The sequence below is a fragment of the Canis aureus genome, chromosome 17 (assembly GCF_053574225.1).
Source record: "Canis aureus isolate CA01 chromosome 17, VMU_Caureus_v.1.0, whole genome shotgun sequence".
NCBI lineage: Eukaryota > Metazoa > Chordata > Mammalia > Carnivora > Canidae > Canis > Canis aureus.
Window position 1 is genome coordinate 11,390,053 of NC_135627.1, and position 14,495 is coordinate 11,404,547.

At 42.6% G+C, this 14,495-nt stretch overlaps 1 protein-coding gene across 6 annotated transcripts in view; it reads right to left on the reverse strand.

Moving 5' to 3' along the window:
• The window catches only part of PCCA (propionyl-CoA carboxylase subunit alpha), a 461,536-nt gene that overhangs the window by 393,721 nt on the left and 53,320 nt on the right, over positions 1–14,495 (reverse strand). For 4 of the 6 annotated variants that reach the window (XM_077855071.1, XM_077855068.1, XM_077855074.1 and 1 more), the window contains exon 1: positions 8,018–8,165. The exons of the other annotated variants lie outside the window; for them this stretch is intronic. In XM_077855071.1, the coding sequence (XP_077711197.1) occupies positions 8,018–8,122 (105 nt within the window). In that variant the 5' untranslated portion in view covers positions 8,123–8,165. Of the gene's footprint in view, positions 1–8,017; positions 8,166–14,495 lie in introns of those variants that run through there. 6 annotated transcript variants of the gene reach the window in all.

Consider the following 14,495-nt stretch of genomic DNA (forward strand, 5'->3'; position numbering starts at 1 on the left):
CTTACCACCCAGCAAAGAACTATGATAGCGGGAGATCTAAATTCCACCCCTAACTCTAGGACTTGAGCAAACCACTATGACCCTGCTCTCTGCTAAGAAATGAAAGCTTGGATGACTTCCCTATCAGGTCTCTTACCAACCTAAACCACTATTATCCAAAAAATAAGAGCTTAAAAAAATAAATAAATAAATAAAATAAAAATAAAAAAAATAAAAAATAAATTAAGAGCTTAGTACAATATATCTAACATGCACAAACCTCTGAAGATCATGGGAAGATATGCAGTAAATCCAAAGTCAACAAGCAGGCCAAGAAGGTAGTGACCCAGATCTTACTGCTGAACTACTCTGAGAGTAACAAACATGCAGATACTTGGTGGAAATAAGAGTAAATTTCATAGATTTTAATAAATATGAATTATGCATTAAGCTGCTAGGCTACCTCTGGGAATAAAAACCTAAGGACTCTATTAGATGAGCCCATGAGGAATAAGCTAAACTTACCCCAAAAGGAAAGAGTTTCTATCCCAGAACCATTCAGAAATCTCGTGGCAATATTTGGGTCTGCTGACTCAAATGAACTATACTTACCTTCAGGAAACTACCAGTAACCTAAAACTAGAATAAAGTAAGTCTATGTTACAGTTCCTAAAACTAAGTCCACTCTATTACAAGTTACACCTGGCCAAAATGTAAAAGCTATAGCACTGTGATCGAGCTGGTTTTGGGGAATCTTTTTATTACTATTTAAAATACTTAATTCTGAAGATCTAAGACTATATTTTACCACCAGTATATAAACACACACTCACACAGCTTGTACACATGTGAATTTGTGATAATGTGGCACAAAATTTTGAAAAGCATGGATTCCCCTGGTTAGCCAAATAACTAGAAATAGAAATGACTCAAGCAGAACTACAACAGCAGAACTATAAAGAAGAAACAAGTGTTTGGGCCATTTCCACAGCGAGGCTGAACTGGTTTGTAGCTGGCCCCATAAAGACTTTCTCTGTTCCTGTTTACTCCTGGCAGACCTTCATGGAAGGTCAAAGTTATAAAGAATATAGGTCAAAAATCAGAAGATTTTTGTAGAGATACAAGATAAAATTTCTTTTCTATTTTAATTCATTTTTGTAATCTCTATACCCAACATGGGGTTGGAACTCTCAATCCAAAGATCAAAAGTTGCATGCTCCAATCAAGGACTGAGCCAGCCAGGTGCCCCTAAATTTTTTTTTTTAAATACAGACAACAGTTAGTAGAAACCTGCTTATTTGCACCTCTACACAGAATTTTATCATTTTTGTTAAGCATATTTTGTTAAACTGGCTACAAGCCGAAAGGAAAGGAAAGGAAAAAGGAAAGGAAAAAGGAAAGGAAAGGAGAAAATTTAAGTAGGCTCCACACTAGGGGCTTGAACTCACAACCATGAGATCAAGACCTTGAGCTGAGGTCAAGAGGCACTCCCAGTCCAAAATCTTTTAAGGTACTTCCTAAAACCAGGAGTTCTAGGGGGAAAACCTAAATCAACTCCAATTATAAAGACCATTTAGCCTATCACAGCCAAAAGGAGAAAGGTCAACATGTACAAAATGACTTCTCAGAAACCTCTTACCATTGGTTCTTTTCTACAAGATAAAGATTTCCTATATTTTTCACACTTAGAAAAGAAATGGCTTATAGTGTGGCACATGACAAGTAATAGAACCTTCAGAGTCACAAGACTTGGATCAGCTCTTAGCTCCACTGCCTCACAGTTATGTACCACTGGGCAAATCATTTCTCTGGACTTGTTTCTTTTTAATAAAATACGAAAACACCTCCTGGCTTCCCTACAGTTGTCAAAAGGATCATACAAAAAAATCACAAAGATTTTTTTTTGAAATGATCAAATCTCAAGATTTTCTGGCTCTGCCTCCACAAAGTCAGAGCACCAGAAAACTATATACATCAACTCTAAAATTTTATCATCCCACCCAGCTCTACCCTACCAAGCCATTCTTGCCACCCCAGACGTAGCAGATGTTGTTAGAGCTCATACAGATCCTCTTCAGCAGGCAGCGCAGCATCCCCAGCTGCTGTGTTGACTACTCACAGTTCACACCTGCTCCCTAGTCTGACCAATTTGCCTTTACCAGACAGTTCTCCATCAAGCCAGGAAGCTACCACTTCTCAGCCCACAGCCAATGATTGAGTAGGCAAAGAGGGTTCAAAAGACCATCTCCACTCACCTCCACATGGGGCAGTGTTGCAATCTGGTTTTTAAGAACTGGCTGTCCAATATGGCAGCCACTAGCCACACATAGCTAACTGAGCACTTGAAATGAAATACGCCAGTCCAATTTCCAATGTAGTCCAAATGTAAAATACACTCCAAATCTGGAGCTTTAATACCAAAACAATGCAAAAGTCTCCATTAATATTTTTTACATTTATATACTGAAATATTTTGAATATATTGAATTTTTAAAAATACACTAATATTAATTTCACCTTGTTTTACTTTTTTTTTTTAAGATTTACTTATTTGAGAGAGAGAAAGAGTGAGAAAGGGCATAGTGGGGAGGGACAGAGGGAGAGGGAGAGTCTCAAGCAGACTCTGCACTGAATGTGGAGCCCCCATAGGGCTCAATCTCACAACCTGAGCCAAAACCAAGAGTTGGATGCTCAAGCGACTGCACCACCCAGGCAAGCCCTTGTTTTACTTTTTAATGTGAGTGCTAGAAAGCTTTAAATTACATTCGCAGCTCACATTACATTTCTATTGGACAGAACTAATCTAGAGCAGCGCTTCTCACTTTCCTGTGCATCAACATGACCTGGAGGGCTTCAGAAAGCATTGCTGGGCTCTATCCCCAGCTTCTAACTGGACATTCTTCTGGGGTACAACTACAAAATCTGCATTTCTAACAGGTTCCCAGGTAATGCTACTTCTACTGTAAACTGAGTCCCCACTTTGAGAACCACTGCTCCAGACCTCCCCTGTGGGGTGAGACTAAAGCTAGTCTCTAGCTGGGGTCCCTTCCTTGCTTAGTTTTTTATCCCCTGTGCTACCCTGCTTTCTTCACACTTCTATTGACCACCACCTGCACAAAATTCCTTTTCTGTGCTTCTAAAAAAACTAACCATCCCACTTCCAACAGAACTGTTTTTCCACAACTACAGCCTTCACAAAGTGTCAGATCAGTGGCAACTAATGAGATGAGAAAGACTGCTGCATTTTTTGTAAAACAAGTATCACAGTTATTTATTGGATTGCTAGTTGCCCTTATATAATGTATTCTATGCAGTCAACGCTAGAACAAAGTTTATTCATCCCGATGAAGGAATGTTCCTTACTGTTGAGACACGGACAGCTCTAAGGCCTACTGCTTCCCTCTTTTCTATGGCTACTATGGTGTTCAAACTAGCTTTCGTGCCCAAGATGTATAAATATGCCCTATATCCTCTTTATTAAGTTTGTTAATATGGTATAATAAAAGCACTGAAGTCAGATTTTAGTTTGAATCCTGAGTCTCGGGACACCTGGGTGGCTCAGTGGTTAAATGCCTGCTATCGGCCCAGGGTGTGATCCTGGGGACCCAGGAACAAGTCCCACGTCAGGCTCCCTGCATGGAGCCTACTTTTCCCTCTGCCTCTCTCTCTCTCTCATGAATAAATAAATAAAATCTTTTTAAAAATAATTAAAATTTAAAAATAAAAAATCTTTAAAAAAAAAAACTGGAATCATTTGAACAACTCCTTTTCCCTCACTCTTTTGATCAAACTGTCCCCTAACTTTCCTCCTGATTTAGAAAAGCCTTTTACTAATCATTCCTCGGTTCTGAACCTCTTTTTTCATAAGATTTATTTATTTACTTGAGAGAGAGATAGGAGGTGGGTAGGGTCAGAGAGAGTGGGAGAGAGAAACTCAAGCAGACTCCACACTGAGCCTGACATGGGGCTCGATCTCACAACCCCAATATCACAATCTGAGCCGAAACCAAGAGTTTGAGGCTTAATCAACTGCACCACTGAGGTGCCCCCTAAACCTCTTAAGAACAGAATAAAATCCAAAAAGCATATATATAACTATACAAACGTCCAGAAGTATTTTATTCTACCAGAAACTGATATCTGTAATAATCTTAGAAACTGTTCTTCCCAAGTGATGGTCAGAAATCTATTAGCACATTGGAAAGATATACCTCCATGCAATTCTAAACCATTCAGAAAGGTTTAAACATTTTTTTTCAAGACTAGAAAAGAAATTCTTAGATTTTAAGGACCGTAAAGCTTGAGTATTTAAGTTCAGTGAATTCACCATATAATATCACTCAAATGAAGACAATTTGTAATTGTAAAAGCAAGGTTTGGGAATCATGCCACCCAAGATTTAAATTCCACCTCAATGGTGCCCTAAAGCAAGTCACTTAACTGCTGAGCTTTGTTTCCTCATCTATAAAACTGCAACTTTTTAGCTAGTTGTCAGATGGATAAGATGTAATACATGAAAACCATATAAGACACACAGAAGTTCAATCAACTGTAGCAATTACCATAAAACCTGGAGCCACTGAAAATGTAGACAGGAGAAAAAACTAGGTATTTAAACAGAACGTGTTTAAAAAGCTAATACACAAAACAAATAAGACTAAAAGGTAAACTCAAACCCTAAAAGCAAACAAAAAGAACGGGGACACTAGGGTCTAGAGTTGCCAGACTGCTTTCTAACCAACCAAATGGTTACAGGAGTGGAAAGAGGAATGAGAGGAATAAAATTTTCAAATGAGGAAAGCCTGGATGGCTCAGTTGGTGAGTGTCTGCCTTTGGCTCAGGGTGTGATGGGGTCCTGGGATTGAGTCCTGAGTTGGGCTCCCCCGCAGGGAGCCTGCTTCTCCCTCTGCCTATGTCTCTGCCTCTCTCTGTGGGTCTCTCATGAATAAATAAATAAATTCTTTAAAAAAAAAATCTTCAAATGCTTCTACCTCAGATGCAGATTCAGTGGAGCACATTTCAAATTCATGAAAGAGGGATCCCTGGGTGGCGCAGCGGTTTGGCGCCTGCCTTTGGCCCAGGGCGCGATCCTGGAGACCCGGGATCGAATCCCACATCAGGCTCCCGGTGCATGGAGCCTGCTTCTCCCTCTGCCTATGTCTCTGCCTCTCTCTCTCTCTCTCTGTGACTATCATAAATAAATTAATTAATTAAAATAAATTTAAAAAAAAAAATTCATGAAAGAGAAGCACAGAGAGAAGCTAAGCAGCTATTCAAGTTCTTCCAAGCTCTTTCCCAGAGGTGACAGTGAACTCCGGACATTCCTCCCACCTGCAAAAGGAATTCCTTACTGTCACAAACATAACTCTACTCCAGTCAGTACTATCACACATCCAGCACCTATTGTACCAAATACTGGGCTAAGAACACAGAAATAGGGGGATCCCTGGATGGCTCAGCGGTTTAGCGCCTGCCTTCGGCTCAGGGTGTGATCCTGGAGACCCGGGATCGAGTCCCACGTCGGGCTCCCTGCATGGAGCCTGCTTCTCCCTCTGCCTGTGTCTCTGCCTCTCTCCCTCTGTGTCTCTCATGAATAAATAAATAAAACCTTTAAAAAAAAAAAAAACACACGGAAATAGACAAGATGCAGTCTCGCAGTCTCTGCCAACACACTGAAAGAAAGGAGGAAAGAAAAATTCAAAGTTTACATATTACACAACAGTGTATAATTAATATCTAGCAGTAAATACTGTAACATCTTTCCTCTCACCTTCACCAATCTAAAATGTCAGTGTAATCCCACTTGCCTCCAACATGAATGGCTTCACATTACTAAAAGATAAAGACAAAAACTAAGGGGCACATGGGTGGCTCAGTTGGTTAAGCATCTGCCTTCGGCTCAAGTCATGATCCCAAGGGTCGTGGGACAGAGCCCCCACATAAGCCTCCCAGCTCAGCGGGGAGTTTGCTTCTCCCTCCCCTTCTGCTTCTCCCCACCCTATACCCCACCCTGTTTCATGCTCCTTGACCTCTCGCTCTAAAAATAAATAAAATATTTTTAAAAAAGGACCAAAACTAATAGCTTGATCTACAAAGCACAGCATGATAGGATTCACACCTACCTTCCTAGCACCATCTAATATCTGCACAAACTGCCTCATCAGGTTTTCCCAGTGCTTCTATCTTGTCATTCCCTCTGGCCATAGGACCTTTGGATGTGATGTTCTTGCACATTTAACACTCATCTCTTCTCTTTGCCTACAAAAAGGTCACTTTACCCTTCAAAATTTGTTTTAGTTTTCACTTCCAAAGGAAAACATTCCTTTCTCTTAAGCAGTATAGCATGATTAAGGACACCAATTCTGGAGTTCTAAATCCTAGTTCTGCCATTTACTAATTCCATAGCTTTGAGCAGGTCACAAAACACTTTGTGCCTCAATTTCTTCATCTATAAGCAGATTATATAGCTGTTGTGAGGATTTAATAAATTAATTCAAGTAAACACCACAACAATATTTATGACATAGAGCTCAAAATCTTGATTTGATCAAATCCCTCCATTTTATTTTCTTATAGCACCAAGACCTCTCACCTAATACCATTTTACATTTATCTCTCTCTCCCTAATAGACAAAAATGTCTAAAAGAGCAGAAACTATACTTGTTCCCTATCAATGGAACACAGGAATAATCCAATAAAGATGTGTTGAATAAAAAAGTAGCTGAAAGGAAGAAGCTGAGGCCCAGCAAAGTGACTTATCTAATACCCTACAAAACTTCATCTGTGTGACTCCACAGGCCATTCCTTTCCACTACCCCAAGTTCCAGACTCCTATGTAAATGCTAAGAGTTGTGGAAACTGCAGTTGATGTGGCCAAAAAATGATTACAAACACAAAGCATTTAAAAACAATAAATTTTGTGGCAACATAAAGAATATTGTGTACTTTAAGAGTGGCATTCCAAAGTTGACGCTAAGCTAGTACAGGTGCAGGCTTACTTCCATTTCCAGCTCCAGCTCCAGCTCCACTGCTTACCTGGGCCTCAGTTCCCTCCTCTTTAAAAGAGTTGGATGGCCCAGATCATCTCTGAAATGTCTTCCAATTCTAGAGTTCAATGACAATAAATCATATTATGTGACAATTTTTTTAAAAAATTTTTTTAGGTAAGTTTAACAAGCAGACTGAACCAGATGGCAGGTGATTTTCAGGGAGATCTTTATTTTAAAGAATTTGTTCAAATAACATAATAAATCTTATTAACAAAGTAAGGTTATCTCTGTTCAGAAACTGCAAGAGACTCCATTTTCAAGAGAAAGTGTTAACAGCCACCCAGAAACACTCCAACATACATGCCAAGGCTGCCACCATGAAACCTTGGGGCATACACAAACAGTGGCAAAATGTGTTTAGAACAGTACAAAAACCTGGCTAACCACTACGTAGAAAAGAAAAATAAATTCACAGAATATACAGTATACTGCTATGTAATAATTTAAACTAGGCTCTCAACCAAAACGTAAAAGGAGGTAGCAATCCTGGCATCGCAGATACTTTAAAAGTTGAGATAAACTCACAACCCTAGCTGTACTTCAGCAGCAATTCAGTTAGGAAAGAGGCAAGAGGCAAATTAGGGAAGAGGCAAGAGAAAATGGAAACTGTAAGGACGCTTAAAAATTCACCCTAGGAAGCCGACGGCCAAGCCGAGCCGCTGGGCGCGAGCGTGAGCGCGGGGAATGCACGTCCAGAATGGCCAGAGGGCTGTCAGCCGCTCCCGGGCAGGCCAGCCGAAAGCGCACGCCGGCCGGCTCGCTGGGCCCCTCTGCCCTCCACGAGCCTCGCGGCAAGGGCTGCGGCGGGTGGCGCCCGCTCCGGCGCGCTGCAGCGCGGCCTCGGTGGGAGAGGGACGAGGGGCGCGGACGGCCGGGAACCCCGCGGTGCTCCCCGCCGCCCTCCCCGCCGCACCCGCCAACCCCCAGGCGGTGCCCGGCGGCGAGCCCAGCGAAGCCCAGGTCCGCGGGGAGCCCGGTCGCTCCTCACCTTCAGGGTCCACAGCGCTGCGCTCCGCATCAGCGGCTGCAGCCATCGCCGCTCACGCCGTCCGGCCGCGACGAGCGCCGCCATCCCCACCCAGAGCCCCGCCATTGTCGCCCCTGCAGACCGGCGCTCTGCTGACCTCTCACCCCGCCTAAGGGGCGGAGAAGGGAGCGCCAGCGCTTTCGCCAATCACGCGCCGGGACCCGCGGCCCCGCCCCCTGCCGCGCAGGACGGGAGGAGGGAGCGACCGGTCGAACCCAGGAAACCCGCAGCCCCGCGGCCGGGCGCGTGCCGGGACCCCGGGGGGAGCGAGGCGGGGAGGGCGCGCAGGAGTTCTGGAGGCAGTCGGTCCGCGCCTGCTCGGGGTAAACCCGGTCCAGTTTACCAGCGTCCACCGAGCTACCAGCCCGGGGCCAGGCCACTCTGCGGCACTTAGTCACCTAAGCCCCGCAGCCACCCCACCCCCCACCCCCCCAGAGCCCAGTGTCCCAAATTCCAGATATGCGCCCAAACTATATTCCTTTTCTTCAAAGGCATAAATTGCAATGTACCAGGTCAAGGTACGGTGTTGAATGAGTGTGGTAAGAGAAAACGCTCTAGGTCTAGAAATCAGAGCTCAAGTTCTCCCACTGCCTGGTAATATCTGCATGTCGGGAATTAGCCAAAATCAGGGACAGTTTCTGTTGCTTGCTAGCAGGCATCCTTATTAGTGCAACTACAAAGGGCCAAACCTTGTGCTAGATATCTCAGATTCTGTCTCTTTAATCTTTACAAGAATCCTAAAGGCCTGGGATCCCTGGGTGGCTCAGCGGTTGAGCGCCGCCTTCAGCCTGGGGCGTGATCCTGGAGACATGGGATCAAGTCCCACAGTCCCACATCCCACAGTCCCACGTCGGGCTCCCTGCATGGAGCCTGCTTCTCCCTCAGTCTCAGCCTCTCTCTTTCTCTGTATGTGTGTGTGTCTCTCATGAATAAATAAATAAAATCTTTAAAAAAACAAAAAGAAAGAAAGAAAAGAAAGAATCCTAAAGGCCCATACATTATTCCCACTTCGAAAAGCTGAATTTATAGAGAGCTAAAGTCATTTAGATAGTAAATGGTGACACTAGGGTTTGAACCTGCAGCTGGCTATCTCCAGGGACTGGTCTTATGCTTTGTTATATTACAAATTTGTCGGGACGCTTGGGTGGCTCAGCCATTGAGCTTCTGCTTTTGGCTCAGGGTGTGATCCTGGAGTATCATGCTCCCTGCATTGAGCATGCTTCTCCTTCTGCCTGTGTCTCTGCCTCTGTGTGTGTGTCTCTCATGAATAGATAAATAAATCTTTTTAAAAGAAATATTTATTAACATACACAAGAGAGAAACAGTATTATGACCACCAGGCCCTCGTTACACAGCTCCAACAAATCAACATTTTATAAATCATGCTCCATCAATTCCCCCTGTTTCATCTTTTGCTAGAGTGTTTTAAAGCAAATCTCAGACATCAGGTCATCTTGCCTTCATATAGGCCAGTAACAGGGGCTCTGATCTTAACTATTTTGATACTCCTTCTGAGTCACCTTGAGAGAGTTACAAAGCTAGGTATGTTACAGCATGGCAAATGCCTAAAGATACAATCAAAATATTCAGGGATATCAGAGACATGACATTTAATGGAACTGTAAAATTAAGTAGGAACTTTGATGACAGACAAAAAGGAGTATCAGTTTCACAGTATTTCTCATTGAATTTATCTAAGCCTGGAATCATTTCCTACCAAGAAATCTGCTTCTCTTTTTTTCTTTTTCTTTCTCCCATTTTTAACCTTTGGATTGGTTCACCTTAGATCCTATCTGCTTTGTCTTATAGAAGTTCTTTTCATGAAAGTCATTTGTGGCAGAAACTACTTGTCCCTTATCTATTTGCTACTCATTCCTTTAATAAGAATTCCTAAATTTTAGCTATACACAGGCAACCCATCCAAAGGCTACAATATCTAGCCTCCTTTACACAAGATGTGGCCATGTGACTAAGGGCTGGCTTATGGAATGTAAGGGTTGTGCCCTTAAAGAGTAGAGGCATGCCCTCCATTTCCTCTGCTCTCCTTGAAATTACACGTGCTGGTGAGTGCTGGAGCAGTCTTTTTTTTTTTTTTTTTTTTTAAGATTTTATTTATTTATTCATGACAGACACACAGAGAGGGAGAGAGAGAGGCAGAGACACAGGCAGAGGGAGAAGCAGGCTCCATGCAGGGAGCCTGACGTGGGACTTAATCCCAGGTCTCCAGGATCTGGCCCTGGGCTGAAGGCGGCACCAAACCGCTGAGCCACCCGGGCTGCCCTGGAGCAGCCATCTTAACTCCAAGACAGGATCCTGAAGACAGCAGAACAAAAGATGGGGGGAGCCCAGGACCCTAACACTGTGGAGTCATCTTACCATAATGCATAGAAGGTTCTAGGACAGAAATAAAGTTTTATCTTGTTTAAAGAACTTCTTTCTGGCTTTACAATACCAGCCAAAACTGTATCTTAACCAGATCATAATTTAGTATCTAGAAGTGAGGTGCTGACATAATGAAACCTGAAATGAATGGTAATAACAGTGACCACCCCCAAAAAGCAAAGCAGAAGCTGAAAACTGATCACTCTTTTTGCCAGGGTACCTCATTGGTAAAATGGTTACTTCAAACTTTTGGACAATCTCGCTATCACTATCTCTGATACAACCTGTACTTCTTACATGGTGTTTTCAAAGGAACAGTGGCATTTTAAGTTGGATAGTTCTACCCTGTCTGAGCTGTGCCACACATCTGGGATGTTTCTGATCTCCAAATCCACTTCCTGGCTGAAATGTCTGAAAACAGTTGTTCCATATATTTTGTCCACTTTATCAAAAGTGATGGTTATTCAATCCAGAAGCAGCCTGGAGTCAGTTACCCCATAACGGCCAGAAGCGTGTCTTTTACTCAGAATTTTGAAAGTATCCTTACATCATTTTCTAGCTTCCAAAATTGCTCTTATTCTTGATCCGATGTATCTTCCTTCTTACAGTTACCTGGCCCCTATGCCTTGTGTAGAATAAGTCGGGGTTGCAAATGATGTAATCATGAGCAAGTATTAAGTCTCTACTCTACCAAGAGACCCTGATCTTTGAGCTACACATATTTGGCTCTCTTTGAGTGAGTACCTCTGTAAACCAGGTATACTGGATTGGAAACTATGTTTCCTGAAACCATCTTCCCTGTATGGTCGGGGTTGCAAATGATGTAATCATGAGCAAGTATTAAGTCTCTACTCTACCAAGAGACCCTGATCTTTGAGCTACACATATTTGGCTCTCTTTGAGTGAGTACCTCTGTAAACCAGGTATACTGGATTGGAAACTATGTTTCCTGAAACCATCTTCCCTGTATGGTTCCTGGTTAGATTTAACCAAAAGAAGAACTTGTAAAATACTTAGAAGGGAGGAGTAAAGCAGTAGCCATTTCCTTTGTAAGATAAGGAACAGTTTCCTTTTCCAAAGTTTCAGTTTGTCCTCAGACACAACCCTATATCCACTTTGTTTTTCCCAACTGCTAAGCCCTGATGACCCCCAGCAACTCAAGGCCCACCACTGGATGCTTGACTGCAGACCCACAGATGAGTAACTATCCAGAGGTAACTATTTCTTTTTTCTTTAAAACTTTATTTATTTGAGAGAGAGAAAGAGAGAGTAGGGGAAGGGACAGAGAGGGAGGAAGAGACAGAGAATCTCAAGCAGATTCTGCACTGAGTGCAGAACCTGAAGCAGGGCTCCATCTCATGAACCAAGACCATGACCTTAGCCAAAACCAAGATTTGGACACCTAACTGACTGAGCCACCTAGGCACCCTCAGACGTAACTGCTTCTTATTGACCCCTCCAGGGGATCCTTCTCATTCCCATTTGGCAACCAGGTATGTTTGGCTTCTCAGCTATCCCTCAAGCTCCAACTTGTCTACCTTGCCAATGTATCAGGCAAATTATTTTACTATCTCTTTCTCTGATCTTCTGGAAGGAGCCTATAGCCATTGACTAATGTGAAAATGCACCAAAGGAAGGAAAAATAACCAGAGTTTTCAGGAATTGCTGGCTCTGAAGTGATACTAATTCCTAGAGACACAACATGCCATTGTATCCCACCACTGAAAGTAGAGAATTTGACACAACTGTTTTGGTTTTGTTTTTTTAAGATTTATTCTTTTGAGAAAGAGAGAGCAGAGGGGAGGAGAAGAGGGAGAGAGAGAATCTCCAGCAGACTCCCTGTTGAGTGTGGAGCCCCAGGCTCAGTGCCAGGAACCTGAGATCATGAGGCCAGCTGAAATCAACAGTTGGCCACTCAATTGATTGAGCCACCCAGGCATCCAGCACAACTATTTGAGTGATGAAGGGGTGGACTGTGACAGGGACAGCTCATTGTCCCCTGATATCCATCTTACTCTCATTAGTAAAAGAACTCTCACAATTTAACTGGGTACATGGTAAGAACTACATTTCCTTAAGTAAGGACTTCCATGGCAGCAAGAGTGGCCAGGTTACTAAGTTTTCCCCAATGGGATGTAAGCAAAAGTGACATGGACAACTTTTGGGTTGTGTCCTTCAAAGGAAGAGGCATGTCTTCCACTTTCCCTTCTTTTCTTCCCAGCTTGCCAGAATGCAGGCAAAAGAGAGTTGAAGAGATGGCAGAAACTAACTGCTCTCCAAATATGTTCATTATTCCTGAGCACACTACTAGGCAACATTTCCTAGCCTCCTTTACAGATAGATGCAGTGAGATACTTGCATTCTGGCCAGTGGAATGTGAGTGAAAGTGAGATATACCAACTTCCAGGCTAGAGTCATAACTTCCATGCATTCCTTCACACCCTTTCTCCTCTCATCTGCTGAGACTGCTGGAAGGCGCTAGATAGAAGGAGCACTGATATCTCAATAACTAAGTAGACTAGGATTTTTCTTGCTGTCCCACACTAAACTGTGACATGACCAAGAAATAATTTTTTATTCACTTAAGCCACTGAGATTTGGGGATTACTAGAACAGTTAGTCTACGCAGCCTAATAGAGCATTAATAGAAGTAAATAAAATAGACTAAAAAAGACTTTCGTACACATCAGAAGGGAAAAGGTTATATTTAAAAGCAAAGTAGATTTTCTTTTCCAAAAATGGAATAAAAGGATAGCTAATACTGGGACACCTGGGTGGCTCAGGGGTTGAGTATCTGCCTTTGGCTCAGGTCATGTTCCTGGGGTCCTGGGATTGAGTCCCACATTGCGCTCCCCACAGGGAGTCTGCTTCTCCCTCTGCCTATGTCTCTGCTCTCTCTGTGTGTCTCTCATGAATAAATAAATAAAATCTTAAAAAAAAAATAGTTAATACTAAATTATATACTTCATTAATTTTGACAAGAATTATTCAAAATCAAAGTACTGAAAATATTTTTTCACCATTACTCTCAATGAAGTAGACCACTGCTTAAAAACTGTTAGAATTGGCACAAAAACAGACACATAGATCAATGGAACAGAACAAAGAACCCAGAAATGGACCCTCAACTCTACTGTCAACTAATCTTCAACAAAGGAGGAAAGAATATCCAATGCAAAAAAGATAGTCTCTTTAACAAATGGAATTGGGAAAATTGGACAGCCACATGCAGAAGAGTGAAACTAGACCATTTCCTCACACCATACACAAAATTAGACTCAAAGTTCATAAAAGACCTAAATGTAAAACAGGAATCCATCAAAATCCTAGAGGAGAAGACAGGCAGCAACCTCTGTGACCTCAGCCATGGCAATTTCTTGCTAGACACATCTCCAAAGGCAAAGGAAACAAAGGCAAAAAATAACTATTGGGATTTTTATCAAGATAAAAGGTTTTTGCACAGCAAGGAAACAGTTGACAAAACAAAAGACAACTGACAAAATGGGAGAAGATACTTGTAAATGTCTTATCAGATAAAGGGCTAATATCCAAAATCTATAAAGAACTTATCAAACTCAATACCCAAAGAACAAATAATCCATTCAAGAAATGGGCAGAAGACATGAAACAGACATTTCTCCAAAGAAGACATAGAGGGGTGCAGCCTGGGTGGCTCAGAGGTTTAGCGCTGCCTTCAGCCCAGAGCATGATCTTGGAAGACCTGGGATTGAGTCCCACATCAGGCTCCCTGCATGGAGCCTGCTTCTCCCTCTGCCTGTGTCTCTGCCTCTCTCTGTGTGTCTCTCATGAATAAATAAAATCAAAAAAAAAAAAAAAGAAGAAGGAGAAGACGACGACGACGATGACATACAAATGAGGCAACAGACACATGAAAAAATGCATAACATCACTCAGCATCAGGGAAATACAAATCAAATCCACAATGAGATACCACCTCACACCTATCAGAATGACAGATGTCAGCAGGAATGTGGAGAAAGGGGAACCCTTGTACACTGTTGGTGGGAATGCAAGCTGGTGCAGCCACTCTAAAAAA